Raw genomic sequence first — 26,705 nt, 5'->3', positions numbered from 1 at the left:
TTCCACTGTCTGTGTTAGATCTTTATTAACGCCCTTCTATTAATGTGCTCGAGATTACAAAAATGTACATTTTGACAATTTAACACTTTCAGCTGCAATGCTTTTGTATTCCTATTCATAAATAATATGCAAACCATTAAAAAGCACCCTATGAAAATACATCCTTTTTTTGGTATGTCTGCTTGTACCAAAACAAGAATAAAATATAGGCAAGTTTATTGATAGCTGTAAATATTAGCTGTTGATGCAAAATAGACAGCAAAACCCCACTCTCAGGCATTATAACATTTCCCCATGCAGAGCAGAACCAAATCTAAAGTAGGCAAATTATTTCAGTGAAAAAAGTTTCTTTTAATAAATAAAGTATTTGATATGCAGGTTTTGATGAGATGAAATTATTATAGGTATCAAGCCTTCTTAATTAAAAGCTACAAATTACTGAACAAAGCTGAACTCAGAAAAACTTTCAGGAAACAAAACTGATATAATACAGAACTCAGGTGTTTGTGTTTATAAATATATATATACATATACATACAAATAAAAGGACTGTAAGGGATAAAATTGCTTTCCTTTACACAAAGGAACCGAGCAGTCTCCATGCACTCTAAGCTTTACCATTTAGTTACCTCATGCAACTGCTTTAGCTACTGCAGGCTCTGTTCACATTTTTGTTACCGGCTTGTATTTTCTCCTGCAGGAGTTAAAACCAAACCTGCCTGTCCCCATAGCTCTAGTGTAAGGAAAGGCAAGGCTTTGCTTCATAATAAAACCCTACTTTTTTTCAATACAACCACATGCTTATGGGATTGTAAGCTTTTCACAAATATTTTTCAAGATCTGCTATATCATTTTAATATTTGTTCAAATTTAGGCCCTTCATTTTAGAAAGAATCAAACCACAATTGATTCTTTTAGAAAACAGAACGGGGCAAAATGTTTCACATAACAAAGTAAATCTCATTTAGTTGTCCCGGACAGACTTCTTCAAACATTGAAGTCTAAACTAATGATAGCAATCTTACGTAAAGATTTTAATATATACACAGAGGATATAACATGTACAGACACTGCTAAATGCATATAATGTATAGAAAATTAGTATTTTCTGAAAGGGCAGTGTTTGTGAATGTATTCTGTACACAGCTTTCTCAAATGAATTGCAAAGCAAATCTTGATATTTCTTGGCAGGTAACGTTGAAATCAGCCCTTAAAGGATTTACAAGTTGACAAAAACCATTGACAGCTACTGGGTTGAACTCTATTGCATGTTACTTATTAATTAATATTGCCCTTCTTAGGTTTGGGAAAGCTCGTGTACTTTCCTCAGTTGTAAAGTAGTTCTTCCATTCATCTGGCACCGTATTCTTTTGTGTGTGTGTGTGTGCGCGCGCGCTGGGGTTCCCCCCCCGCCGTTTAACACTTCTTTACCTTCAGATACCAGCACTGAGTGCAGACAGCTTAATTTCACATGTCGGAGGTAAGTACAGCCCGTGGCTGCTCGCTCTGCCCACCCCTGGAGGAGCCGTCCCAGCCACGGGGGAAGCCACGTGTGATTTGAAGCAGCTACTCAGAGTTTACATCTTCCCATCCTAGGTAGCCCCAAGCCAATGCAAGTTTAATAGCCTGGAGTATAAACTGTGGGACCCCGGGAGTTTCTTCCTCTGTGATTCATCCTCCCTAGCTAGAGACAGACGAGGGAAAGGCAGTAATTGCTTTAGGAACTTGAGTTCAACCCATCCAGAGGTGTCAGAGTAAACCCTTAGACTAACAATGGAAAATGCAGGATTACCTCTGCCTTGTTTGTCATGCAGTCCAATCTTTTTTGTCTGACAACCCTCAAATATGATGTTTTTCCCCCAGATGGTATAACAAAATATTTTATGTTTTTTTATGGCTGACTGGTGATGAATTGAGCTGCAATGGGAAAGCAAAACATTTATACAATAAACCCATAAATCATTTTGTAATCATTAACGAGCATTCTCAAAATCTTATTGCTGCCAATTAGAAACCTAATTCACTGGAACTGGTCACTCACTATATTATACAAAGGAAAAAAAAAAAGTCATTGGTCTTTCACATTCTGAAAAGGGGGATGTGATAGTAGCGGTCGTCCTCGGTCAGGAGAGAAATCTCATTCCATTCCCTTCGGTATTCATCTGGATAGTTTACTTGAAATTCCTCAGTATTAAACCTATGCAGTCTGTAAACTCTTATCTTTACTTCAAGTAAGTATCCAAGAAGAAACAGTTCAACCTAAAGATGAAAGAAGTCTGTAAGACCTTTAATTCTAAACTTAGAAAACTAAACCGAAGATAATCCAAGTTAAAGCAAGTCACCTAGCTTCAAAACAGTAGACAAGGAATAAAAGGGGCCCTTTTGTAAGTGAAATAAGAAAATTAAATGTTCAAGGGTATTCTCAATGTCCAAACAGTCCTTCCACTGCTCTTTTGCATGTAGTGAATATTCTGGTTAACACCTGACACTTTGGAAACATCCCTCTTCCACCCGACACAACACACAGCGTGCTCCCAAAGCCAGCTCACACACCTTAGTGGGGAGCACGAAGGGACTAGCTACTATTAAAAGATTGATACACCTTGAAAAATGGTAAGCCTGCCACCTTGTGATCACTTGCTACATGACAGAAATATAATAGTAAAAGGAAAAAAAAATTCTTATACTGCATGTATATGAAACTTGAGAACTGACATCTTCATTGACACTTCTTGCAAAGGATTGTTTAAGCGGGAAAAATGCTTTGGAAAAAGCTCATATCCTTGGGCATAGCCACACAGAGCGGAACGTGTCCAGTTATAATCAAACTGCACCTGCAGGTGGCTGCAACATCTCACAGTTGACTTGATAACTGAAATTGATTATAAAAAAATAATTTCACCCATTGGAAAGTGCAACTATTGGCAGCGTGACAGTATGGAGCTTAGATATGTCCCAACCATGTCCTGGGCTGCATCAAAAGCAGCCTGACCAGCAGGTCAAGGGAGGTGATCCTGCCCCTCTACTCTGTTCTTGTGAGACTTGGAGTACTGTGTCCAGCTCTGGGGTTCTCAACACAAGAAAGACATGGAGCTGTTGGAGCAAGTCCAGAGGAGGGCCACGAAGATGATCTGAGAGCTGGAGCACCTCTCCTGTGAGGACAGGCTAAGTTGGGGCTGTTCAGCCTGGAGAAGAGAAGGCTCCAGGGAGACCTTATATCAGCCTTCCAGTACCTAAAGAGGACCTACAGGTAATCAGGAGAAGGACTGTTTACAAGGGCACATAGTGATAGGACAAGAGGTGATGGGTTTGAACTGAAGGAGGGTAGACTTAGATCAGATATTAGGAGGAAATTCTTCTCTATGAGGGTGGTGAGGCACTGGAACAGGTTGCCCAGAGAAGTTGTGGATGCCCCATCCCTGGAAGTGTTCAAGGCCAGGTTGGATGGGGCTTTGGGCAACCTGGTCTAGTGGAGGGTGTCCCTGCCCATGGCAGGGGGGTTGGAACTAGATGATCTTTGAGGTCCTTTCCAACCCCAAACCATTCTATGATTCTATGTCAGTACTTAACTCCTCGCTAAATATAAAATTGAAAAAAAAAATCTTATATAAAGGTGAACAATTAACGGAGTTCTCATTACCTACTCTCAACAGACATTAGATCTAATGGGAACCAAAGAGAGGGGGAAAAGTAGAGTCATGACAGAGGGTTTGCCATGGTGGAACAGATAGGAAAAGCAAAACAGGTCAAATCTGCATAATCTAAGATTATTTTACACATCAAAGGTATCATTGCTCTAAACTCTAATTGATAGCTTGCAGCATTTATTTCTGGCCCAGCAAGAAAACTGTTCACCTTGTTTTACTCTAGTACAGTTTTTTCCCTAGAAGATAAATGCCTGTCCTCAGTCCACTTCCCCACAACCCAAAGAAAAAAGAAAAAAACAGATCAGCTATCAGAGATGATATATAGTCACTTAATCATGTCAGAGATGGAATAACTTTTGTGATTTATATTTCATTTATATCATTACCTGGTCTAGGCAAATAGAGTCACCTATGGAGTTCAGATGATTCATCATGAAACTCAAAGGGTCAGACGAAGAATCACGAGCCAGGAGAAGGCTAAAAAGGTTGTGCACAGGTTCTTCCCTGTTCTTTATCTGCTCATAGGCTTCAACAACTTCGTAGAGCATGATGAATTTTATGGCCTCATACAGTTTGTGCTCCTTGCTCTCATCAGAAAAGAGTGTATTACACATGTTTGCTCTTTCTTCATTATTTTTAGTAGCACTTATTTCAGTCCACTAGAAAACACACAGAAGAATATTAATCAAACTATTAGGAATTCTATTTAATATGAAAGATTCCAAAATAGGAACAATTGCCAGTCTGCACAGTGATGGTCAATGACTGGGATTCAAATGAATTTCAGTTAATTCTGTGCTTATATCATTTGTATGTTGAAGTGGCCATAAACTGTGAATTACAACCAAAAAAAAAAAAAATCTAACTTACCCATGAACACTAAAACAAGAAACAGATTCCCCCATCACCTCATACACTCCTGAAGACTTTCCTTACAGGTTAAAAATGAGACCAAGTGGATGAACCACTAATGCCCTTTTGCAAGAGGACCTCTACTACCTAAGTGAAAAGCCTGTCCTAAGCGTAAAGCGCCTATTAACCAACACGGCCCAGGCTCAACAGCATCTGCAGGCAGCAGCCCACAGCGATGGAGCTGTGAAAGGCAGCAGAGAACCCTGTTAGTGAAAATAGGCAAAAATCCATCTCACTGGCCAAACAGCATCTTCATAAAAATAAAATGAAGTTGGGAGCTAGACCTCATGCCTAATAACAGCATAATGCATAATACAGCTGCTCTGCAACAACTTGTTAATTGTATGGATTTGGTCACTGTGCTGAGTTGAAACTTTTTTTCTGTACAAACATCCAGTTTAAATGCTAAGGGACTAACATCAGCTTACGAAGAACTACAACAAGATAAAACCAAAAGCCTAACAACCCAACACTGGCGAATGCAAAGAGCGACCAGAACAAAACAACAACTGCACACGAGAACCATCAGGCACGTCTCAAGAAGGCAGGCAGCTGTCACTGTGGCACAGCAAGGTTGCAGGCAAGGCACAAGGACCAGATCTCTACTTTAATTACCTCTTTTTATTACTGAAGAAAGGAACTAGCTTAAATGCGTACCAGTAAAATAAGCTGTTGTGGCTGTGGTAAGACATCCCAGAACCGTAAAGTGTACTGTAGAATTACAAATGATGGTTTAAGATCTGATATACTGGATAATGGATACCTTCAGAGAAGGGTTTCAACCTAACCTTGGCCAAAACCCTGGAGCCCAGCACATTCCAGTATCCACGTGATGGCCGTGACCCAGGAGAGCGTACAAAGCAAATGCCCAGCGGGAGGGAGATGAGGAGGAGATGGTGGTGGTGTGCTGGGGACGGCTGGTGGCAAGGCAGATAGGAACAGTCCAGAGCTCACGCAACTGCAGACACGCAGAAACCCCAGAGGAGCTCAAGGGAGGTGCAAGGTCTTGCCAGGCTGATTTTTTTATCTCCGTTTCAGAAGGCTTTGGGGCTACTAAAACTCCCCAGGTTTGCAATATGTAAGCTCCTGGTTGGGAATGTAGGCAATCTGGATATGCCGAGTAGAGGGGGCAGCAAGGCTTGACAAGTCTTTGTAATCAAGTGCTTCAGGTCATAGGGAGAAATTATAGTAAAACTAGATAAATACAACATTTCATGATAAGGGAGTAAAGGAAAGACAATAGTTTGAGTATAAAATGCACTGTTCGTTTGTTCCCTCCCATTTGGGGAGAGAATACAGGAGGATTTCACACCGTAACAGCTCTGGGGAGAATCACCTCCCTCCCTAACTTTCAGGGGGACCCCGAGGATTTAACCTAGTAGAACCCCCAAAACGGGATTCCCCTGCAGAGGAGGCGATGGCTGGCCCGGCAGCTCAGCTCCCTGAACCTGCAAGGGAGGCCGACTGCCACAGAAATATGTAACCAGGAGCAGTTCCCTAACTCGGTCTCAACCCGCTTCTCAGTGCTTGTATTCCCCTCAACCATCTCCTAAATACTCACATTGGTCTTTAACGTCTCCATACATTTGCGCAATTTACCAAAGACATTGGGACCTGTGTATCTTTCTGGCCCAAAACTGTATTGCTGAATCCAGTTGCAACCTTGAGAATACAAAAGTTTTTCAGGGAGCTGGGAAAAACAAAACAAGAAGTTAATTAAGTAGAGATCATAACCATAACAAGAAGTAGAATATAAAGTTATATAAACATGTCTAAACACATTTTAATTTATGATGTAGTTCTATCCTCCGGTCGTACAGTTCAAACAAAAAATATAAATGGGCTTCAGAACAACTCAAATGTTAAGAAGGAGCCTCCATTTGACTGCCAAGTCCTTAAAAACTTTTAAAACAGGGCCAGCCAAAAAAGAAGAAAATATGCTCTCAGTCTATAACCCACACTCTGGAAAAGCTGGATACATCCGAACTCAGTGATGTTTTTAGGATTACAGACACCTTCCAATTTGCACACGCATCCCCATGGGCAGCAGCTCCCCACCTCCTCGTTGCTGTCTCCTGCCGGAGCTCCTGGAGCCCAGGGCTGGATTCCTGCTGCTCCAGCAACATGCTTAGCAGCTCCCAAGCAAACCGCTAGACTTTGCACAGATGAGGAGGATTCAAATATCCTTTCATGTTAAGGGAGTGACACCGAGCAGGGTGGCAGTAACATTTAACCATCTACTTTTTTTTTTTTTTTTAACCATTTAGACTCATGTTCACTTCAGTACGTTTAGGTCAGGGACACTTTTTCAATTAAGTGTAGTTCAAGGAGTTTGAAAAACTTCTCTTTAAATTCTGATAATGAGCCTCCTCTACTTCCACAGCAGACACATCAGTTTTCATATTGAGAAAAGCTTCCTTCTGCAGTGCAAGGTCACCTGAATCATGTTCATTTAGGAAATGAGTTTTACCTTTAATATATCTCTCTCCTTCATCCACGATGGAAAAGGAATGCCTTGGCTGAATATCTGAAAAAGCACTGCTCTTAGTACACAATAGTTGTCCCTCCTGACTTGTCGCAGATATTTGATATGATAGCTCCAAAACAGTTCTTCATATGCCTAGAAAAAGAGCCAAAAAATTTACCAAGAAACATTTTAAATCTCAGACCATTTTGAATTGGAGTCTAATTCCAAACTACTCATAAGAGAGGACTACGGGAAAGAACAAGTATATTTATGTTTTATATACACAAAAACATTCTAACACCATAGTTTTTGTAAACACCTTAAACTAGCAGTGCCCCTTAAGAGTGACTCTGCGCTCTCTCCAAACCCAGCAACTTGCTCCAGCCCCTGCACTGTTGCTAGTGTAAACATTCACATGGTCAACCAAGGCAGAAGAGGTCAGCAAAGACTTCTTTGCCATAATAGCTTTAACCCCGACCACTTTATGACTTGTGCTGGCACATGGGACGGAGCAGCAAAAGAGCAGGAACAGGCGTCTGGAGAAAACTCCTTTTGGCAGAAACATCTCCTTACACTGACCTGAATCCATCACGCAATGGTGACCTGAGGCTGAGCAGATCTGGCAGCTCTGTGCTGAAGCGGATGGCCCTTCTTCCAGCTACGCACTCCCTGTATTTCATCTGCACTACCTCTGGCTCTCATCCGAGCCCTTGGAGAGACAATTCAGATCAATAAACTGGCAGAGAATTAACTTAGAAAGAGGACTCTAGTTACACAGGCTGCTGCATCAGTCCCACAGTTTGCTTCCTGAAGGGGGCAGGAAGATGGTCGCAATTCCTGGTCCTCTTTCACCTCAGCCGCTTCCTCACCCCACCCTGACACCACTTGGCTGCAGTGTCCCCTACTCTTACTTTGCGTCGGCTGTGATAATCGCAAGCCTACTAAATCCTTCCTTTCGGGGGAGGTCCTGCTGCTTCAGCAAGCTCAGGTGTCTCTGCCAGCTCACCATCTTGGTGAGCCACATCCAACAGATGATGTACGAGCCAGCACAAAAAACGGAGAGGGACTGTTTAGCTAGAATGAGGCGAGCAAAAGGGAGAGACAAGACAAGCAGGGGACCACCCCTTTTGGGCACAGCAAGCACGTTAAGCTGGTTCAGGATCTCATGAGACCTCATCCTAAAATGTGCTCTTCGCTGTGATAACCTCTACCTGATATAACCAGCCATCCACTAGACTCCCTTGAGTCTCCTTTTCAGCTCTGATCATCTAGCAGGCTTATGGATTTTCTGAAAAGCTTGTGCCCAGTATGTGTTTGCAAATTTATCAAAATTTTTGCTGTCTTCTGTTCCTCCAAATCACTTTTGGCCTTGTTGTGTGTTGTTCTGGGCACTTTTGGCATTGCTGCGTTTCCTCATTTAATCTGGCAATGTCGGATCCTTTCTCTGTTCCATCATTTGGACATGACTCCGGCTTTTTGAACAATACCTTCTTTTTTCTCGTAACTCCCTCACACTGCTGTTTAGCCTTATCAGCTTCATTTTATCCTTTCCTAAATCCTTCCTGATAGGCATTTGCTCTGTGATTCCAATACCATGACCTAAAGCAATATATATGCCAAATACACCAACTGTAAATACTCAAGTATCTTAGCTGTCTATTAGGGTCTTTTTAACATACTTCTTCATTTTTATGACCTTTCTGAAGGTGCATGCAATTGTAATAATTTTTTTGCTTTGTTGTTCTTACATGGACATTGACTACAAGTACGTGCTGTCTCGTGTTCCAGACAACAGCAACAGAAATTAGAAAGCAACATTTTGAGGCAGACATCCCACGCGCTACTCAGTACCAAGACAAGGGTTGCTTCCTCTCCTAAAGGCTCCCTGAAAAGGTGATCCATGAAACAGTCATTGGCAGCACCTTGAAGTTCAACCCCATAGCTGTTGCCCAGGGCAGATGGCTAGGCAGTGTCTCTCATTACCACTGCCTTTTTGATCTCTCTCTCTCAGCATCTCACGGTCAGTGTTCCCACCATCATCATATAATCAGAAATATGGACCTGGTGCTGTATTTGTCCTATGCTGGTCTGAAATGCCATACCATGAGGATACATGGATATAATGTCACAGCTGATGCACTGGATTTGAATCTAAGCTTGCTTTAACAGATACTACTACTCTACCACTGGTATAGCTACTTTAGCTAGAAGTTTTATGGTAAAAGTAAAGATCCAGCCCATGGTCTTTGAGCCTACCTTGGTGACTAAGGCTTAACACAGTTGAAACAGCGCACCATAAAACACGTGTTGCTCCTGGAGGCCCATCCCCATCACAAGTCAGGATAACGTAGTACTGCTCCAACCTCAAGCACTGGTCAGGGCCCTTCAGAGCGCACTGCTGCTCCCACCGTGCCCTCTGCCACATGGCCTCCATTAATGGCCACCAAGACAGAGCTGCCAACAGCCCACTGCATGTGCAATAATATGCATCTTTTCTGGGAAGAGCAGCTGCCATTTCTGCCTGTTGGGTATAAGCATGTACAAACAACGTACACAACTGAAAAACACGTTGGTAAGCTTACAGAAAACAGTGTTTCTAGCACCGGTGAACTATGAATTTAGTAGGTTCTTGGCTCAGGATTTCAGCTATCCATAACCCAAAGACTGGTTCAGTGCAGCACAACTCTGTCACCAGTTATAAGGAAAACTCACTGAGCTGCAAGAAACTACTTCAGCTAAAACAATGCAAGGTAGGAAAAATAAAAATCCAGGGAGAAGTATAATAATTAAGATGGTCACAGCTAGCAGCTCAAAGATACAACAGGGAAAAAAATTAAAGTAAAAGAAGCACCCAAAATAAAACCTTATATGAAAGGGAATAAGAACTATAGAAGAGAAAAAAAAAAGAAAAAAAAAAAAGAATTGGAAAAGAGCAGCACCACGGATTAGCTGATGCCCACAAGCAGCAGAGGCTGCCACCTGCCCACACAGCCCAGGGCTGTGTCCAGCCACCCCTCAGCAGCTGACTGGGGTGCTGAGGATGATGAGGACATTAACTGTGAGATTAGTAGTTTGCTAGTCCCAGCTACGTGTGGTTTGAGGCAGCAGGAATTGCGAGGTGTAGTTAAACTGCGTGCGTCCTGCCACATGGAGCTTCAGAGCTTGGAAGAGAAATGGGTGTGGCGTTTCATTCCTCCCTGGAATGAGAGTTTTTACCTTAAATCGAAGGCTGGCCAAGAGACGTCACCTAAGACCTAGTTATTTGGGCTGTAGGACTGGGGATGATTTTTCCCGTTAAGGCTGCTGCGTGGGTTGCTGGTGCTACAGGGGACAATTCAGAGAAGATGCCAGACTAAAACCTGATCTACATTTTGACCTGCTCTACTCTAGTCCTTATTTAGACCCATGCCCGTGCTGTCCCTTTTGCTTTTCCTTTAGCCAGCCGGTGTAGCAGGCTCTGGTAGCTGCAGCAGCTGCTTGCACTGGGCACGCTATTCCTTTCCCAGGTACTTCTCCCCCGTCCTCATGCGAGATTAAAATTTAACTCTTACCTCCCTCATGTGTTTGGCCTGCTTTGTTTCTCCTTTCCATTCTCTCGCACTGTAACCAAGTAGATCAACTTCTGTCAGCACACTGAGGTTCCCTAAATCCAGATTAATTCACAGATTAGTTACCTTCTGCCGTTCTGCATTTAAAAGGTAGCGGGGGGCAGGGGCATTAATGAATACAGAATTACAACAAAAAGATTACTTATGAGTTTTCTCTGAAGGTAGATGCTCCACCTGAAATCCAAATGATAAAACAGGTGTCAAAGAGGAGTTGTCAAAGGTCAATATTTACTGAAATAAGCAACGGCGTGGAAGATTAAAGTCTGCATAATAAAACCCTACCTTTTCAGTAGTTGTGCTAAGAAGCTGTATAGCCTTCTGCAATACCAAACAACAGCAACGAGGAAAGACATGCTTAGCATTAGCTGCACTTTCACTGTTTGCCACATGAGACACAAGGATTGCTTGGTGGCTGCTGTCCAGGACCACACCTCATGCCTTCCTAAAACAGGGATAAAAAGAGAGAGGAAAAAAAATCTTGTCACTCTTTTGCAATACTCATTTCTATTTGTTTTCGTACAAAAAGAAAAATCATCCAAGTACGATACCCCTCCAAATGAAAAACAAAACATGAAATGTAAAAGGTGAGTATATTTTTATGTACTTTACATATATACTTTATATACTTAGTTTTTCATGTTTCTAGGGGTTTGGGTGCACGTGGCTCATTCATTTTCCACACACAGTGCAGGCTAGATATATAGTTACAATGGAGTCACAGGAAGACGGATACCAAAGCAACTGTTCAATAACAAAAAAACCCAAAAAACCCCACCCTAAAAAATTTTGCTTCAGGATATGCCGATCCTGAGACCTGTACTGTTATTACTTTGCCATTAAGTCAAGGTTTTAAAGACCAGAGATTCCTGGGAGTTGTAGTCTACAAACAGGCCATATAAGGCAATATTAGCTAACCAAGCATCATACACCCGCCAGGAGAATTAAAGGAATGATCCTGCCTCAATTTGGGCAAGTTTCGGGTCAATTTAAAACTCCAGAGAAAGCTCCTCCCTGGGGATTTGGTAGAATGCTCAGGAGATCATCACAAAGGGGGTGTGCTCTCGCTGTTCTGCACAGACATAAACCAAACGGCACTGCGGGCAGGGTTAGGGAAGGTTTTGGTTGTCTTCTGTTGATAAGAAACCCCAGAACTGAGAGAGGGCCTGGAGACTGAATAGTTGGCAAAGGCAGTGTCTGCTCCCTAAGTGAGAAATTTATCCTCCGGCTGGAATTTAGTATAGGAAATTCCCAGAGTTTACAATCAACAGCTGCTCTATTATTAACTTATTTATTGATTTAGTACAAAACTTTAAGAGAACTCAACTTTTTATAAAGGCATCCCCAGAGAAGGCTGAAAAATCCTTCTCCAGAGAGTCCACAAAGGGAGTTACTCATTCAGCATAGTTTTATGTCAGTTCAACTTCTGACCCTCCTGGTTTTAACAAGAAATTTAAGAGGGGCTTAAGTTTTCCAAGGAAGTTAAGCCCATGCACTGCGGACAACTATCCAGTCGTAAAGTTACATCTGAATCCCAACCTTGGCAACAAGATAAACAGTTACGCATACATTTTTACAAGCGCTGTTGCATGTATACAGAGCAGCGCTGATTATTTGGCCTTTTCCAATATTCTGTTGTTTGAAGAAGTTTTATTACAGGATGTCTGTCGTACGCAAGTTGTCCTGAGGCAAGATCCAGACCTCATCTCTCCCATGAACACAAAGTAGGTCAAGAGCTGTAAACGAAAAGGTGTTCATAAACTTTAAAGAGGCGATGGGAGAAGCTTTTGGGGTGCTAGTTCCCATTTACGCAAAACTCGTATTGCGGTGAACGCTCTTCATACGAGACGACGGACAGGTCTTCTCTCAGCTTCTACTTGCGTGCTGCACTAATGTGTGCACACCTGGCACGACCCGGGGTTGCGCCTGCACACACCGAGTAGGAAAAAGCAAGACACGCATTCGTGCGCAACCAAAAAGACCAAAAATCTGAAGCCGCGGGGAGCATTTATTACTGATGCCAAGTAACAGACAGCAAATATCAGGTTTGAAAACTGCTCGTGGAAACACTGGGACGCTCCCACTTACAGCACACACACACACACTTGCTGCTGGGACACCATTAGGCATGTTCTTAATAAGCACCCAAATCGCTACCTAGAGAACAATAACTGAGAATTAGCGACGGATGACAGTCCTGGCAGAATGAAGCCACCGCATTTTTTTTCTCTCTCTTCTTTAGGATAAAGGCATCGGCATTGAGAAAACCTCAGCAGTCTGTAAATAACTGAACCTTCTGCTAACTAGAAGGGAACCTGAAGGCTTACAAATGTGGTTCAGCCCATGGATCGATGGGTATTCTGGATTTATATTGTCACAGTGTTGTATGAAAACCAATGATGATTCAAACGGAATTCGTTAACGGCAATTTAAACATATGGTATTGAAAGGAAGATGCAACAGACTTTCATTTCATTACTTAAACTGACTGTATGGTCCCTCTTTTGATCTCGAACAGACTGGGACTATAAAAAGCGAGAGCTGGTCCACCTGTTCAAATGACATACTTTGCTTTATTGAGTACCGAGAATACAGGTGAATGCAAAATTTCTTCCTTTACCCCTTTTACTGGCAAAAAGATGAGAGGTTTGCATCAGCATGAGCTTTTAAGTTGAATCCAACAATCTTTTGAAAAAGCTTTTGATGGTATCAATCCTGCAAAAAACCTACTGGAGTCCAGCAAACCCCCTTTCAAGGCACACGGTTAACAGGTGCATGAGCAAATGTTCTTCAAGGAGCGCTGGGAAGCACTGGCTTACTGATTTCAATCAAAACCACAAATCGATGTCACGGAACATGAAACAACCTAATATTGTTCATCCATTTTTAATTAGTATGGGAGACTTATACGTAAGTATTTCTCAAATAAAAAGTCTAATGGGAGGTGGGAAAACCTGCAAACAAGATATTTTGAGTATTTTTGCTGCAGTTGTATTACAGCATACCCTGGACTTCATAAACCTTCCCTCCTGTCGTGGGAAAGCTGCTGTTCAAAATGCACTTTGTGATTCAGTTACTACTTTCAGTGCTTATGGCACACTTAGAAATGTAATTACATTTTTTATTCAAGTAAATGACATTTAGAAGTGGCAGTCGGATCACAAAGTGCCGCTGGTAAAAATACATCACGAACAAGACATGAATTAAAGAAGAGGGCAGTTTAAAATAGATCTTTCCACCCCCTCCCTGCCCCCTCCACAATTCTTCAGAAACCAAAGAGCAATTAAATTAATAATGCACTGGTGGAGGGAATAAAATAAACCCATGGATTTTTAAACCCAGCGCATTTCCCTGGGATACGGACACAATTCATCCTGTTCCTCAGGAGGCAGTTACAGCCTGTCGGTGCCGCGACCGGCTGCTGGGGCTCACGTCTCTTTGAAGACTGACCATGAGCATCACTGCGGGGACAAGGAGGTTCGACCTTTCCCCCATGCAGGAGAATAAAGCCCCTGGGACTTCTAACACAGCTTCCAGCAGAAATTTGGATGAACAGAGGTTGAACAGCGCTGAAGCAGGAGCTGATAGCAGTGTTTATCTTACAATGCAAGTAGTAGACCGTGTTTTCTTTTCATGCCACATCATCAGCTTCCTGCTAGTGCCAAACCTTAAGCTTTTACTCCCCCACAAAGTCAGGAGGAGAGACACACAGAAGAAAAAAGAAGAAAAAAAAAAAAGAAAGAAGAAAAACACAACAAAAAAGGCCAGAAAAAAGATGAGTAAGAGACATCTGCAACATCTGCCTCTTTCACAAGTAACTCAAGAAGAGTCTCTAAAGGATTAGCTCCACATTTGACTCCCTCACAACTTTTTTGGAGGCTGCCACCTTAAAAATGCATAACTGATGAAATGCAAAATATAAAGTGATCAGCTTGGGAACTAGCAGGCAGCACTGCACATAGCGCTGAAGCACGATCCAATATTCCAGCGAGTCTGATGTCACATTCACCTTGTTTTACTTCTTCCCTCCCTCCCTGTAACAAGGCTACCAGGAAGATAACAGAGTGCCTTCCAAAATGAAAAGCTGCCCGCGTGACTTCTTATCAGGACACTCCTCTTCACAGTCTTTTTGGTACTGAAAGCAGGACACAGTACTTGTTACCGTAAAGTGGCTGAGCTTCGTACTCCCGTCACACAAGACTATGTTCTCGGTTCCTGAAAAGCAAGTATCAAAGAGGGAGACAGAATTTGGGATCCCTCAGATCCAACCCTTCTGCTGCCCACCCATATCCCTCCTCCTCCTTCCCCTCTCGGACCCAGAGCTAGGAAGACGGACCCCTCAGCCAAGAGATGGGATGCTTGGCATGGGGGTCCGAGTCCGCCTGCGCTCAGTGTGTGCCTGCAGAGCTCTCGTCACAGTTCCACATCCCTTTTTCCCAGGCCATGTAGTATCAGTACGGAGGTATGTTCTGAAATAGGCTAACTCCCTCTTTTAAGGGAAAACAAGCAAACTTATCCTTATAGAGCAGGCATCAGCGTGACGCACAGATGCGCACGTACACCTCAACTGACTGAGGCAAGAGGGAGACAGAGCAAAGAGCTATTAATTATAAAAATTCAATACCTACAATAGATTGCATCCCATAACAGCTTAGAAGAGAGAAACATGCCGTTTTAAGTAGTGCCAAGTGACTACAAAGTCTTTCATTTCCCAGTTCATTACCAGCGACACACTAAAAAAATGAAAAAACTACTGAAAACAGAACAGATCAAGCACAAAACATGATACGTGGGAAGCACTGCTTAATTCAGTAACTATTTCATTATGAAGCCCTTTGTTTACAGAGCAAAGCAATGTCAACTTGTTAAGAAAACCTTCTTCACCTGTTCTAACATAACACCTAGAGATAAGGCTCTCTACTTGGTACAAGAAGAAAAAGAGAATCATTTACAGGCAAAGATGGTAATCATCAGTGACTTATCAAAAGTTCCACCATGTCTGCTGATCAGATCTCAACTTCTACTCCAAAAAAATAACAAAGCAGAATCCCAGCCCCAAACCAGAACTAGAATCACGCAATTACCTAGAAAATGGAGTAGTTTTGGTAGCGCTGTGGCCCATCACTTGCAAGAAAGGCTTTATTTACACAGCTGTCCTGCGTGCGAGTCCCAAGTGCCCTCTCAGCCCTTGTCTCTTTTCTGCAAAAATCTTTCAGGAAAAATAGAGAGGCTGGCAGCCTCTTTTGGACTCCCCAGTCATCAACAGGACCCAAACGGCTGCTGGTAACACATCTATCCAGTTATGACACTTTATTCCTACTCTGTAGCAACAAGCATGATGCGTTCTTACCTACTGCGTGATTATCTACAATATACCCTATTAGAGTTACCTTTACAAAACCAATTTCATCTCTATATTCAAGATACTAATGCATACCCTAGCCTGCCATTTTTCTCTCTACAAATTCCTACAAGAACAAAAGGAAAATTCAGTTCTTGATCTCCTGCATAATTCAGCTTCCTATTTAAGGCACAGGGTGCTTCATGCAGGATCTTCAGATGAATAAAGCTCAGCTACACTTCCATTTATGTAAGAAATAACATGAGAGAAGCCTTCAGAGAATTTACAGTACAGGGCAACATGTGAAAAGCATTTCATACCAATAAAAAAAACCTATCGCTTTAAAGTTCTTATTCCTAACTATGAGTAAAAAAATCATGAAAAAGAGAATAACCTGCCTTTAAAGGAGTCTCTGAAATTTCTGTTATTGTGATGATTCCTTCTTTTTTTTTTTTTCCTTTTAATATGGCAAAAAATCCTCCCTCATTCAGAATTGCTATTTAATGCCTGTACACTTCAAACAGAACTTACGTAAATGCACTAAATACATTATTTGAACGAAGCCCACTCTAAGGATTCTCATTACGCCTGCTGCTGAGCTGCATGTTGAGTCATTCCTAATGCTGCTCTTGTTTGTTTCTGGTTTATCTATTTGCAGACACAACTCTTCAAAATGCCTTTTATTTCTTTTCCTGTGCTGAGTTCAAACTGACAGAGTAAAGGAAATACTTTCCTCCTGAACATCTCTTTACGCTTAAATTTAGCTGAAAGACTAAGTGGTATAAATACCTTGGGTTCTTCTGTTGATTTGTCTAGATAACTGAAGCTTCAGTTATGGGGAAAAAATGTTGAAGTCTTACCTAGCAATAAGACATTTTTTTTCCTCCTCCTTTTTTTAAATCTTGTTTGCTAGACAGCACCAGACTTGTACCTATGGCCCAACCCTCCAAGGATGTGCAGTGATTAGTTGCTAACAAGGCTGGGTGGTACCACAGGCAGCATCCCTCCAGGTCTCTCCAGGCAGAGCTCCAGCAGGCTGCAGCGGTGGCTGCCCCCTCCCCGGGGCTCCCCGCCACGGGAAGCACCCCCAGCCCTGCCTGGATGCACGCCTGACACCCCCCACACACACACAGTGCAGGCATCAGGGTCACTGCCACCCAGGAGGAGCAGGACCTTCTCGAGCCTGCTGCCCGTCGCCTCAAAGGATGGGACCGGCGGGCTCTGTGACTCCAGCAAGACTCGCAGCAGCGGCCGCCACGTCGGCACTGGAGGAGGGGTGCAGGTGGCAGAGCAGAGGAGCCCTCCAGCTGCTCGTAAGGAGGGGGGAAGATACCTGGATTGAGAAAGAGGGAACGCCTACAGCAACCAGCATGGGCAAGATCTCGACGCAAGCGGCACAGGGGAAAACAAACTGCTTATCAGACTCCACCGTCAGCGCTCCTGGGACAAAACACCCCACGGACAGCCCCGGGTGATTCCCCAGCCTCTCAGTGGTCACCAGCTGGCTCGTTCCGAAACAGTGGTTTGACGCCTTGAGGCACCACTTGCTGAAGTGCTGTAGCTCAGGGGAGAAAGCAGCAAGAAATGCAGATCCACTCGGTAGGCACGCAGGGCGGGACAGTCCAAAGAATTTTAAGTTTCTACCTGTCGATAAACGGTTATCGCAAGTGATAGCTGGGAGAACAGTAGCATCAAGTAACCCACGACAAACAAAAAAATCAACTCAACTGAACTTGTTTACTGTCTAAGCGATATCAGTCACAGCTGTTAATTCTTAGAGGTGGTGCGTACATCAGGTAAAGACCCTGCTCTGAAAGCCAGCCCCTTCTGACCACGTCGCATCCACGGACCTCCTCATTCCCATCTCCTTACAGGGTCTTACTGCTGTACCCTCACGACACAGATTTTATGTCTGTCTTCAGAGCACGGTCCTCTCCAAAAGTGTACCAGACTCTGTGTGCAACAAAGTGCCATGCAGAGGTGTGTATTTTTCACATGGATTAATAATCACATATAATTTATGATTAATAATCACAAATATTTCACATCTCCTGGCATTGCATCAGATCACAAAGGCTCTGCTTTCCCACCAGAGATGTGCAGAGGTTATTCCAGCTGTATAATCTGTCTGCTTAGGAGCTTTACTTGTCTCTCTCCCTCTTTCCAAAACAGATTAGAAACAGAAGGGAAAGGCAACAGAAAGCAAAATATCGAAGCCATCACTCTGAATGCAAATGAAAGAAATTGGTCTTAGTTCTCTCTCCCCCTGCCTCTCAATGTCCAGCCCGATGGAAGTCAAAACTTCAGCTTTATTCTGCCGAGCTAATGCTATTAGCATGGAAGCAGCTGGCCTGTTTAAACCCTGCTCTGTCTCCAGCTTTTAAAGGGCAACAGTTTCGATCTGGCGTGTTTTAATTAGCGCACGCATGGAGGAGTCCTTTGCCATTTTTTGGGAGTGCATTACTGTGCACTTCTTGCCTAAAATCTTAAGCAAAGAAGGCATGTTGAAAAGTAAAACTGCATCAAGATAACTGAAATTTCAGTTACTATCACCCAGAGCGATAGCCATAGCTAGTACAAACATTTCCTAAAAACGTGATTCAAGAACACAGAACATTCTGTGTGGAAGTTCTCTGCTTGTAAAAACAGATTATTAATTGTTGCTAATGCACTTTTGGTATTGTTACAAACACTTGGATGCCAAGAGAAGCTTCAAGCGAAGCGCTCCGGACATCGGTCACAGAGACCAAGAGACCGCGGTTCCCTGACACCTCTGCATTTGCACAAACTGCCTAAAAACTGGACAGTTACATGGCAAGGTCTACATAAAATACAAATTATGCAGCCCTGTGAAATATGGTTAAGTGCAACCCTGCATATCGAGCTCTTCTCAAGGGGCTGGCACTGGGCAAAGGCACGATTTATCTTCGCTTGTAAAGAAAATGAAATACAGAGTACTGGACAGTTTCTAACCTTGGAACACGGCAGCGTCATTTTTAAAGACGTACGACGATATGAAATCATGTATTTTTAAAACCTCAGCCTTTGGCAAGCACATCACAGCTGAAATTTGTGCGCAGGAAGTGACACGAAATGAAACCAGAACTGAGGAACGGTGAACACGTGTGCAGGTTGCTCCCAGACAAACGCAGCAGGCATGCACACAGCGCGGAGCTGTGCTCAGAGCAAAACTGGGGGACACCGGTAGGATGGACACACAGACAGACCTGAAACAAGTAATTTCAGTTTGCAGAAAGAATGATTGCGCACAAATTTGGCACTTCAAAACTTGCCAGCATTTCCCTGGTGGCAACTGACCTGCGGGCACCAAGCACCTTGTCATGATGCTTCTTCGCTGCAGAGATGCTAGGGCAGACTTGATGACAGTCAAAGCCTCATGCCCACCACATCACGTCAGGGCACTGGTTTGATGCTAAGTCATGCATTTCCCACTTTCATAGCACCATTCACCCAACATGACCACCCTGTCCTGAAAACATAAATGCCAAACACTCAAGAAATCTGGAAAATTTTGGCAACATACTATGGACTAGGAATCTGAGATGGGGTCTTACCCAAGACCACATGCGCAGCTAGTGACAGGACTGAAGACTGAGCGTATACGGCCACAGCATCCCACGATTTTATCCCTCCACCTTAATGCGATGTGGCTCAAATAACACAACTCTTCCACTCAGCCCACAGCCTCGTCCTCAGAGAAATGTTTGTTGAAAGAAACATCTGGGCAGCACAAGTTGCCTTGCTAGCCACATCTCTCTGCCCAGGTACATGGCGTAAGTGGCACCCCTCCCCGATGGCGACACGGAGACGGGAGCTAGAGACACACCTCCTCTCTTGGTCAGGAGCTGCTGTCACCTCTGCACAGGCTACACAGAAATCCCAAGCACTGGGGTCTGGATCCTGGGGATGCCAAAACTGGATGGTGTTGCTCCTCGGCAGTGAAAAAATGGGAAGAAACTACAAAGACAGAATAAGGCTGCAAAGAAACTGGAAGCTGCTGACATAAAAATTTCTCAGAAAATTAATGAAGTTTTGGAGTATTTTACAGTATGTTTGCCTTCACTGGAACCTTCTCAATAAGTGGACAGTAACACCCGTGTCTCCTTTTTTTCCCCTCACTTATGCTAGGGCAAAACTTTGACATGATTTTATATGATCAGGCAACAGATAGCCCAACCATGAGTTATACTGTTAATGGAAAAAAAAACCCCAAAACACAACTTTCCGTCATACCAAATTTTGTAATATACAAACTAAACTCTCTCCAGCACCCCAGAACCGGTACAAGATTCCCTAGCTACAAACTCCGCTCTTAACACTGTCATGGACCACTTTTACGTTGCTGTGGCTGGAGTACACGAGTCCTGACAGTTTTCTATCACGAAACATTGACATTTTAGTTAATAAAAGCTATTTCTCTGTCTTTCTGGAAGGCACAATATTGTCACGTCTGATCCCTGGCGCTGCAACCACGCACAGAGGAACCAGCGTTTGCCACGCTGGGAACCCCAGCAACAGAGCACACGGGCAGAGCTCGCCGTTACTGCGACGTGCCGGCAATGCACCAGCCGCATCAACCCAGGAGTGCAGAAGGGATGCCGCGTGTCCACCCTGCTTTCCCAAATTCCCTCAAAGCAGAAAACTGATCCTGAAGCGATTCAGGGTCGGATGTCAGACAGCAACTCAGATTTGAAGTCAAATGCTAAAGAGTACTATAACTCCTTCAGAGGTCAGAATACCTGAATAAAAATGTGATTAAAGTAGGACTAATGTGGCCCTATGGTAATTTTTGCAAAAATAATTTTGCAGCTTAAAACAAGAGAAAATTAAGAAGCTCCTGAAGGTAAACTTTATGCAATTCTAATCACATCCACAAATTTGGTTACGTAAGTGTAATAAAAGCAGCGTAATTATGCAACCTTTTGACTCCTGAGCAATGGTCATTCCCTTCTGTTTTCAAAGCAACTAAATTATAACTATACTCATCTCTCCTAATATAGTTTGGCACCATGACTCCCACAGTTCAGCTGCACAGGGTCAGGAGGTACAGCACAGAGGTACTTCTGAAATCTCAAACTCATTTGCCTGGGTAATCATGCAAGGTCAATCATTTTCAGACATTAAGCTCAAGAAAAACTGCAGATGTTACTGAAAAACCCTTTAATGTTTGGTGTTATATCCTTGGTAGATAGGACATAAGGATTTAACCTGGAAGTTATATTTAAGAAACAAGGTGGACAGAAAATCCTGATGTTGAATGGGAAATCCACACCATCTAGTCAGGCAACCTGGTCCAAAAAGTTAAACAAAATGAAAAAAACTTATATCCCAATGCAAAAAAACCTCAGAACTACAAAAATTAAACAATTTTTAACAATTCCAAATCCAAGTGCAGATACTTGTCCATAAAAGCATTCACATTTAATATGCTGACCAACATTTCAATGCTGCTTTTGCCCTTGAAAATTAATTCTAACACCCTTCACTGGCAGTATTTTGTATAGATATGCAAAATTGCAGCTTTTCCTCTTACTGTATGGTGTCTCCTTCAGTTTCTAATTAAATTATTTCTCCAGCAGTAAAGAAATAAAATTCTTAAAGGAGCAAACTTAAATGACTAAAAAGAAGTGTTCTGAGCCTTAAAACCAAAATGGGTAATTTCTTCCTGTTTCGCACGCTTTCTCTCTTTGCTTCATCACTTGCAGAAACTGGAGCGGGCCAAAGGAGGGAAGTGGGAATAACTGTACTTGCTCATACTAGCAACAGAGCAGTTAGCACCACGCTAGCTTAAAACTCACTTAATAGATACCGCAGAAATCTGCTTCTTTCTCCACCACAGAAAATTAAAGTATAAACTGAATATAATTTGTACAGCTCCTCTAAAAAGCAAACCAGTTGGCTAGTATGAAAGGCAGTGCAAAATGAGAACTGGACCAGTAACTATTGAAGCAGAAATGCATCCTAAAATGTGCAGCAGAAGAATAAACTGGTAGGGCACGGTATCTTCAATCTAAAAGACCAATTGACAGTGACTTAAGAGATGCGTAACGCTGAGAGCTGCAAGCAACTGGCAAGCAGATCAGAAGGGGTGCACGTCCATCTTCCCAAGTCTTCCCAAATCACGTGTTTGTGTCCGATCCCCTTTTTCCTAAACCTTCACCTTTCCGATGGGAATACGAGCCAGTCTGCAACATTTAAATTTGGATTCCGCACAGTAAGAAAAAAACAAAATCCAAGGAGAATCAAGAAAAAAACCCCAACAAAACAAGTAAGAAAACCCTAAACGCACACCTGTTGCGAAAGTGGGACACGTTGTTGTAAAACCACGGCGATCCCCACGTACCTCAGAGCTAACGGCACCGAGCACTCGGCACACACAGATTCCCAACCAAAACCCGAACCAAACAAACCCAAAACTCGACTATATAAAACTCCTCCCCGCAGACTCGCCTGGCAGTCTCTCCCCAGAGGCCCCCCGGTCGCTGCCGTGCCAGGCACCCTCCGGCCCCACCGAGCAGGTGCGCTCCGGGCCGAGCCGCACCAGCGCCGCGCCTCGCGTCCCGGCGGGGGACGGGGGGACCGGGGCGGGGGACGGGGGGAGGTCACGCCCGAGGCAGTCCCCATGCAGAGACCTTTACAGCAGTTTTCCGGGTATTGCCACTTCGGGAAAACGGCCCCAAAAGAGTCAAGTGGAAAATAAAATTACAAAATAAAGAAGCAGCAAATAAACCCAAACCCTCGCCGCGACCGCGGAGACCCCACCAGCCCCCCCGCAGCCCGCGCCGCGACTCACCCCGCTCCGTCGCTCTCCGCTTGCACCTCCCCGGGGCTCAAACCCCGGCTACCAACGCAACGCCGACACCGCCCGGGGCGGCCCCCGGGGCGGGGATCCCGCAGGGCCTCCGCCCCCCCCCCGCCCCGTCGCCTCAGGGGCGCTGGGCTCTCGCCCGGTCGGTGCCGCCCCGTGCTGCCCCGGCGCCGGAGCGGGGGTGGTTTCGTTTTGCCGGGTGGGGAGAAGGCCCCGAGACCTCCGAGCCGCCTGCAGACACCGAGGGGCAGCGGCAGCGTGGTGGTCGCGGACCCCGTTTCGGGGAGGAAGGCGAACCCTTGTCCCCCGTGTCTCGGCCTGTCCTCAGCTCGAGAAAGGAGCGGAGCTCTCCATTTCCCCAGCAGTCCCCGCAGCTCCTCCGTCCGTTAGGGAGAATCTGTGCTTTGGTGTCACGCTACGTTATTTTAAATTTTATAGCAGCGGTTCCCTTAATGGAGACCAACGCCATCAGCATCCGTCTGAGAAACTGAGCTATGAAATGTAAATACAACTTAGTGACTTCAGCGTTGTTGGTTTGGGTTTTTTTCCTATCGTTAAATGTTCATTTCCTCACTAATGCACTCATTAACAAGATGAAGTGCATTCATCCAGAAAGAAATTCACCCTTACCAGGTACTTTCCCTTATAGCAGTCTTTTAGGTGTAATTTGTCCCAGCTGTATGTAGAGAATTTACATAGACGGGTGTAATTTTTTTTCTGGTTACACATTAAAGAACAATTTTCTTCCATCTCTCAAGAGACTTTGCAGGACAAACAGAAGGGAATTGTAATGGTCTGAACAAGTGACGCAAACTTAAATCTTTTACAGAGTTATAAGCAGTTTGCTCCAGTACAGAGCTAGGACAAACTTACAGGGTTGAGGGTTTTTTGTTGGGTTTTGTTGGGTTTTTGTTTTCTTTTTTCTTCTAAAATATCATAAGATATTAAAATGGTTGGAGATAGATAGAAAATCAACACTTTTCATGAAACAGTGAAGAGATTTGTACTGTCTGGCATGAGTATCAGATTGTTTCTCCGTCTCTCTCAGTTAACGGGGGCAAGGGAATGAAACAGACAAAACCCGTTAGATGCCGGTGTGCCCAGCGCTCACTTACATGCACTCATAGAAAGCCATGGACATACTTATCCAAGTAAAAGAAAATCTAGGCTTCAAACCCAGCTAAGAATAGCAAGAGTAAATAGTTGGCTTAAGAGGCCTAAAAAGCTGTCAGTTGCGCAGCACTGTGTGCTGCTCCATAGAAAATTCCGTTTTGGAAAAAAAAAAAGTATTTCTAAGTGCTCGCTCTGCGCTTCTCTGCAGCATCAGCTAGCTGGTGCTTTCTGTTCGGACATGCAGTCTGTGGTTTAACATAGCTGTGTCTCGGGGGGCGCAGCTAGGAGAGATGCTGTTAGGATATAGCTGATGCGGCATCCACCTGCAAAGGCTCCGAGGTACCTGGGATTTGTTTGAGCCACGTCTTGCCTGCAGCCATCACATGCTTCAGCTTCCCTTTCCAGTTTCCTTCTTGCCTTGGCCGGGCGAGTGTCGGTGCCACCTGATGGTTTAGCGTTCCAGCCAAATCCAAATTTGCCTCTCTCTGCCCTCTCTAACCTGTGTTAAAATCTTAGGATTTAATAGGTGATTTCCTTGTGCAGACAGGCCTGAAAGTTAATGTTTATCTGGTTGCTGACTCATTAAGGGAAGAGAGATGAAACACACATGGTACAAACACTGCAGATCAACCCCGTATCAGTGAGTCCTTCCCACTTCCCAGCTCTCTGCTCTCACCTCGGGGCATTTATTCGGCACGTCAGTGCCATCTAGAAAAAGCCTGTGCACTCTGTGTGTGCTCCGTGTGGGAATAAACCCTGGGGCAATCAATTACATGGCGATCACTTACTTGAAACCTCTTGAGGTATTTTAGCAAACACTGTCCATATGCCTTTTCTTCCTCCTTTAGCTCTTTCTGGACCTCTTCCCTGAGCCACTTATGGAGAGCACTCTACTACCCTTTCCCATTTGTGGGCTTTGGCAGGAGAATATTGTCTCTCCTCTTTGCAAGCTGCTGACACCGGACAGCCTCTCCCTCCTCTGCAAGCCCCTCCTCGGTCTGGGACACAGACAGCTCCGGTAAGACCGAGCCAAGGAACACCGAGACCTCCTGCACTCTCTGTTGGACTGGTCGGGATGAGCTCATGCCGTTCCTGGCAGCTGAACAAGAGTTAGGCTAATCCTAAGGAGAGCAAGCAAGGTCTACACCTGAGCCAGGATCAGCTGCAAAAGGGGGATAGCAGCTAACTGGAAGGCAGTTTCTCTTATGGACTGTGCAGAAGGGGAAACATGCTGCTGCAAGGATTCAGAAAGCTTCAGAAAGTGTGGACTTCCCCAAAATATCTTGGGAAAAAATATTGGGAGCTAGAGAAGGCCTTATTTAGAGTATGCATTCAACAAGTTTCCACAGAAGTAATGCCTCCCCTGCTTTGCTCCCAGGCAGGCAGCAGCTCCGTGGGGACAAGAGGAGAGTTTGATTCTCGGAGCAGAATCAAACAGCAGCCTAAGTTTGATTCTCTCCCTCCAGACTTCTGGTGATGGCATTTTGCACATATTTATGATAGTCAGACGAGGCTATGTGCCGATAGCAAACCCCTGCCACTTAGGGATATTTGTGATATTTCCTTCCTTTAGGTGAGCATTATGAACTTGCCCATAACAGGAACCTCCAGGTTTTTCTGCAGGTCACGGCCTTTCCAAGCTGCAGACACCACTGCGACTACCTCCCTCCACTTGTACCCACACGAGACTGCACAGCACGTACAGCAAAAGCTTATACCGAAAGCCGCGCTAAGCAAGTATGAAGATATTTTAACCGTCCCTGGTTAAACCCACAAATCAGCAGCAGAAGCAAGTGCCATGTTCTTGCTCCCATCTGCAGGTGAGCAGCAGGATTATAACCACAGCCCAAACAATGTAAACAATTCAAAAGGAGAGCTAAATTGTCTGCTGAAACAGAAGCAACAGCATCCAACCCAGTGAAAGTAGGAAACCCAGGTGCAGAACGGGTGAGAGCTTCACGCTTCAGTTTTTCATGTCCATTATTAACAGTCAGGAACCATTTCCCTATTTATCATCATTTATTACTGCTACTAAGGCCAGGTATAGTTCAACGCGTAGATAAAAGCAGTGCCCATGCAGCTATGATCTGCAGCGCAGGAGCTTCCTATAGCTGATCACCGGCTTGGCGAGATGCCAAAACTTAGAGCCGCGCTCTACGAACTTACCAACACTTCTCTTGGAGTGGTTGATTCTGCTCTGTTTTTCTTGCTCAGTGAACTGGTCTCTCCTCTTACTTGCTTTTCTGTCATGCTGCCTCTGCATCTCCTCTCCAGAGTATCCCCCCAGCTGGACTTCTGTCCCCTGACTTCTTTTGCTGGGGGTAGAAAATGAGTCTCTACAGACTCAGCTCGTCTTCACAGATCAACAAGCTGTGAGAGGATCTGGCTTCCTGTTTCATTTCCGTTAAAGTTTTCAAAGCCACACAGGCTGTGTATGCTTCTCCATATCCAAGCCACAAGAAAAGAAAAAAAATCGAGCATAACTCAGCTATTTATAAAGGTCACATTGCTACCTCCCTCCACATCTTCCAAGTTGTTGGGGTGCTGGAGATTGCAGGGTGATCGTCAAACTGTGACGTACCACCCATACGTGGTCTCTGTCTTAGGGGTAGTCCTCAGAGAGTCACGGCCTCTTCTTTTCAACTCCAACGTCACGTTTCATGGCCAAGCGTTTAACATTATTACTTATCGTGCAATCAACGTGCTTTCTGTAGAAACACTGTGACCGTGAAGAGGAAGCAGGTGGTCCGCACAAGCACCCCTCCTCTATTGAGATATGGACCGTGCTATG

General features: G+C 44.2%; 1 protein-coding gene across 4 annotated transcripts; it reads right to left on the bottom strand.

Annotated features, from left to right (window-relative positions):
* On the bottom strand, positions 1-26,306 carry OTULINL (OTU deubiquitinase with linear linkage specificity like). 4 transcript variants are annotated; one of them, XM_054815131.1, is made up of 8 exons: positions 26,081-26,306; positions 10,917-11,076; positions 10,777-10,808; positions 10,578-10,669; positions 7,030-7,179; positions 6,121-6,249; positions 4,034-4,306; positions 1-2,259 (listed from the first exon to the last, which is right to left on the bottom strand). In XM_054815131.1, the coding sequence occupies exons 1-8, from the start codon at positions 26,175-26,177 to the stop codon at positions 2,080-2,082; spliced, it is 1,113 nt and encodes a 370-aa protein (XP_054671106.1). In that variant the 5' UTR covers positions 26,178-26,306; the 3' UTR covers positions 1-2,079. The 4 variants fall into 4 exon arrangements, with proteins under 4 accessions (XP_054671106.1, XP_054671107.1, XP_054671109.1 ...); XM_054815132.1 differs by lacking the exon at positions 26,081-26,306 and adding an exon at positions 22,787-23,142; XM_054815134.1 differs by lacking the exon at positions 26,081-26,306 and adding an exon at positions 19,820-19,891.
* Between the last annotated feature and the right edge of the window lie 399 nt (positions 26,307-26,705).

Source organism: Grus americana, chromosome 2 (genome assembly GCF_028858705.1).
Source record: "Grus americana isolate bGruAme1 chromosome 2, bGruAme1.mat, whole genome shotgun sequence".
Classification (NCBI taxonomy): Eukaryota; Metazoa; Chordata; class Aves; order Gruiformes; family Gruidae; genus Grus; species Grus americana.
Note: the sequence above shows the minus strand (reverse complement) of the source record. Positions and strands in the feature narration are given on the sequence as shown.

Excerpts from the sequence above, each read along its gene's own strand:
- OTULINL (XM_054815131.1), bottom strand. The coding sequence starts at position 26,177 with ATGCAGAGGCAGCATGACAGAAAAGCAAGTAAGAGGAGAGACCAGTTC. Across the intron at positions 11,077-26,080 it reads CCACTCCAAGAGAAGTGTTG|GAAGGCATGAGGTGTGGTCC; the intron begins GTAAGTTCGTAG and ends TCCCTGTTTTAG. Across the intron at positions 2,260-4,033 it reads ACTCTATTTGCCTAGACCAG|GTTGAACTGTTTCTTCTTGG; the intron begins GTAATGATATAA and ends TTTCATCTTTAG.